This window comes from Anneissia japonica, unplaced genomic scaffold (genome assembly GCF_011630105.1).
Source record: "Anneissia japonica isolate Jap-2015-1 unplaced genomic scaffold, ASM1163010v1 scaffold287858_len863314_cov180, whole genome shotgun sequence".
NCBI lineage: Eukaryota > Metazoa > Echinodermata > Crinoidea > Comatulida > Comatulidae > Anneissia > Anneissia japonica.
In genome coordinates this window covers 213354-217790 of record NW_022693771.1, presented here as the reverse complement: position 1 = coordinate 217790, position 4437 = coordinate 213354, and the positions used below count along the sequence as shown (strand labels likewise).

The 4437-nt window shown below is 34.2% G+C and overlaps 1 protein-coding gene across 1 annotated transcript in view; it reads left to right on the top strand.

Annotated features, from left to right (window-relative positions):
- The window catches only part of LOC117100893 (poly [ADP-ribose] polymerase 1-like), a 144769-nt gene that overhangs the window by 38959 nt on the left and 101373 nt on the right, over window positions 1–4437 (top strand). The window contains exons 8-9 of the mRNA XM_033240724.1: window positions 373–468; window positions 2774–2934. Of these exons, the coding sequence (XP_033096615.1) occupies window positions 373–468; window positions 2774–2934 (257 nt within the window). The remainder of the gene's footprint in view (window positions 1–372; window positions 469–2773; window positions 2935–4437) is intronic.

The window sequence follows — 4437 nt, the reverse complement described above, 5'->3', positions numbered from 1 at the left end:
AATAAACAACATGCTTTTGCTTCGTAGGTTCGCTTCGCGTAGCCTTGCTTAGATTGTTTATATCAGGCTACGAAGCCTGCGCGCAGGTCAGATTGTTTATTTCAGGCTACGATGTATCTACGAAGCCTGCGCGCAGGTAAAAGTGCAATATTTCATGACTGTACTGTATTAGCCAACATACTGTATAAATACCTCTCAAAATATATACCTGTTGAGATCTAAATTTCCTTAGAATTTGGTAAGTTTTCAGAGCATGTGTTTGATGTGAACTTTACTCCATGAACACATGCGCAGAACTCGCATTTTATTATTTTGTGCTTATAATGTACTGTTTTGTTTTTGAATAAGTTTGTTACTATCGTTCTTTTTCAGTAAAACATTCAAATTCAAGCCTTTCAATGGTGGTGTGAGAGTGTTTCCACCTGAACCATCTGCATCGTCTGCCAGGCCAGGCACTGATGCTACCAAGTAAGTTTTATAAATGTGGCAATGTATGTATGTGGGTATTTGAGTATATATGTATCATTTCCATTGTTATAAAAAAATGTCAGTGTTTTTGGAAACATAATACCAAGGAAGTCTCAATGCGCTGAGAAAAAATAAAAGAACTAGATTTGAACTCGTCATTTGAGGACGAGTTAGGTGATCCGCCGCACTTTGACCCTTGAGGAGGTATGCGCGGTGCTGATTGAACAATATTTAAATGCTGAAAATGGCTTAAATATATGCTATTTCAGCTTTTTTTAAAAAGAATTTGGAACACTTTAAAAGATATACTCATGCGTACGCGCACATCATGACACACATGCGCATGTTAATGTCACAGAATGTTGTCTCCTGAAATGAGATATTTATGTATCAACTTTCATTGACAAACGCCTGCTGGTCACGGAGTAATTATCATTCATAATATTTATCATATATAAATAAAAAAAAAAAATTCAGATGGCAATATGGTGATATCACAATGTCTGATCAGCTATTATGATATATAAAATCATATCTACAACTCATGTGCTTTTAGAATATGTAATAAAAATTGGGGGTCATCTTTTATCCTAAAACTGATTAAAAAAAAAAACCCTTAAACTGATTAAAAAAATGCATGATATTAGGCACATTTTAAATTTGACGTACGCGTACGCGCGCACAAGAAATTAAGCTACATAACATTTAACCATGACCTGAAGTTTATGTCCACTAAATATCATTCAGAAATCACTAATGGTTAAGGTGATTATGGAGTCATTAAATGTTTGAGGAAAGAAAGATGAGGGGGTCATAAAAAACCTTTATTTTGACCATGATGACGTCATCAAAATGTAAAAAGAAGTCACATAATGAAAGAGAATTGCCTCCGCTATAACATACTCAAACTTGGAAGACGATTATATTTTATTTTTTATTTCAACAATCTTTAATGAGGGTGGTCCATCCAGCTGAAGCTGATCATTAGGGACCCTCAATATTTGACCAAGAATAAGCGAGATACGCTCAAATGCGCATTTTAAAAAATGACGTCTTCGATAAAATTCAATTTGTTGAATTCAGTTGGCAATATGATGACGTCACAATGTCCGATCGGCCATTATGAGCTAACAAATCATATTTACAACTCGTGTGCTTTCAGAATATGTAATAAAAATTGGGGGTCACCTTCCATCCTAAAGAGCTGTAACTGTTTAAAATTAGGCCTGATTTTAGTGAAATTTTACTGTATATCGGCACAAATGCACACAAAGTTCACTATGTTTGATGCGTGCGTACAGCATTGTTATTGGCCAGAAGGTGATTGAAGAGAATGGAAACTTGTAAAAACAATGTCAGGAACCCAAAATGTGACAAAAAAACTTAATTTCTAGCTTCTGTACGTGCTGCACGCGTAGTAGTAAATTTCAAAAAATTTTGAAATGCTAAAAATGGCATGTAACGTGCTCTAATTTAGTCAAAAAGTGATTTCGAGCATTTTGAAATTTTGATGCACGCGTTACGAAGCACACGCACAAAATTAGGGTACAGTACATTTAACATTGACCTGAAGTTAATGCTCACTTACGATTTCAAAATTGCAAATGGTTAGTCTGATATGATCGATAATGTAAAAACGCAAAATTGCGCGTAGCTGACGTCACGCATGACTGGTCACCTTGAAAACCTTACCATGTCTATTCCAGGCAAAGCCAAAATGATGGATGAAGCGATTTTGTGTGTACCTCGTAGCGATTTTGAGATATCGTGCGAACGAAAAAGGGAATAAAAAAAAAAGATGATGATGATCCTGACAATAAAAAGAGGTGATCCGCACTAGATGCGGATCACCAATAATGGGAAAAACTGACCCAAGGATCTATCCTAAATTATCCTTTGAACAAGAAACCAAAACGAAACACAAGCAGAGGAACCATGGATCACCACACCGTTCTTCTGCAGTTTAAATACTACTAGAAAGCAGTAGTTGGCAGGCTCAGAACTCACAAGTGCACAAATAAAACTGGCATCTGGCTCGTCTGTCCTAAAAACAGATTAAAAAGAGTTTGTATCTTTGCAGATATCACAGCCCTATCACAAATATGAAAGACTTGAAATGAAAAAAACAAATTATTGCAAAAAAAAATGCAGTGTGTAAATTTTTGTTTTTTAATTATGAAAAATAATGTGTGATACACCATAAATCCAAGTATCTTTATGCAGCAGAGTAATTGGAAAAAGGGGCTGTTTACAGTATTGAACCAGTATACCAGAAAATTATCTGTTCTTATTATCCTTCAAATAGTGTGAAGACTGAAAAAGATTTGCCCTTAGAGAATGCTAAGATAGTACTCTGCAGTGGCCTTAGTAAAACTTCTAAGGAGTTGAAGAAACAAATCACCTTGTTAGGTGGATCCGTTGTCACCAAGGTAGATGCAAGTGTTGCTTGTGTGATTGCTACCAAAGGTAAGTATCTGAAGCCTGTGCTTTCCTTTCACTATGTCAATGACATTGGAAAAAGTTAAACTGTTCTGTTTTTTTCCACAAACACGCTATTACTTTTCCTCTTGAGATTCTGAAAATCCATTGTAATTGCTATGCTGTAGGAATAAGTGGCAGGTCTACACTGCACATAGCTCAATTTACATCGAAGATCACAAACTCGACATGATGTTGTGATGTTTTATAACATCATGATCTTATGCAAACCATTTACAATGAAAATCATATCATGATCTCAGTATGCTAATGAGATTTTTAAAGCATGTTACCTGTATACCCCTATCTGTTTCAGTCTATAATAAATATTTAGGCATACTTATTGATCATCATCATCACCATCATAATCAGACCTAAAAAAGGAATTTGTTTGCCCTCCTCTGTTGCCTCAAAAAAACACCAAAAATTGGGGGTAGAGTTTTAAAATAGAAACAACATTATTTTAAAGAAAATCTTTTTTTTTTACTTATTTTTTTTGTTTTGCTAAATAAAGAAAAAAACACTTGTTAAGCATAACATCTCCCAGAATCAGGGACTGTCATTTTTTTTTGGTTCTTGGGTTGGCCTTTTATTGTCAAACCAGGGCGGTGTTTACACACAGCAAACCAGAGCAGCACTAACCACAGTAATATTTGCTGAGAGAAAATGTTAAAAACTTGGTTTTAGTGATAGGATAAAAATGTACTATCTAGTGCCTAGCTTAACCCGTCAAAACTCTTCATATGTTTTGCCTGAATATGAATAAGAGTTAACCAATTGTGTTCTGATTATAAATGTAATGTCAGGAGTTCATTATCCAGCCATCATCATTATTACTATCATATGTGTCTGTTTTTCTCATTTTGAGGTAAACATGGATTATTATGTGAAATTGAAGTAATCCAATCAGACTTTATGTTTTGCAATCATTTGCTTGACCCTAAACATATTAGGATAACTATATATTTTGGTTGTTACTGGCGTATAGTTTGCTTTTTTGAGTTTAAACCTATTCCAAAATTTTAAAACTTTGACTTAACCGAGCACAATATTTTTTATGGAACAAAGTTAAATTAGTTTTTAACTATATATAATTACAGTGAACTGTTTATCATTTCTAGGCCGGTTTTCTTTACAGATGTGGAGAATCCCCACATATTAATTTGCCTGTATTTCTAGATTGTAAATGGTTGAAAGTCTTTTAATTAACTATAACAGGATTTATTTCCAGAGTGGTCCAATAAACACAAAACAGATTACACCATAAATATTGCACTAAAGCAATAAATGTAAAACAAAAACTGGAATGTAAGAGCATATGAATGAAAGTCTGGAGATCAGGGGCAAGAATATTTTATGTCATTGCCTTCAAAACTAAATATATATATATGTATATAGATAGTTAGATACAGAGAATATTTTGTCATTCTTACAAAATTCTTACAGACAGCACTAGTTCGTGAATTGGTGAACAAGATCGGAGATCTAAAG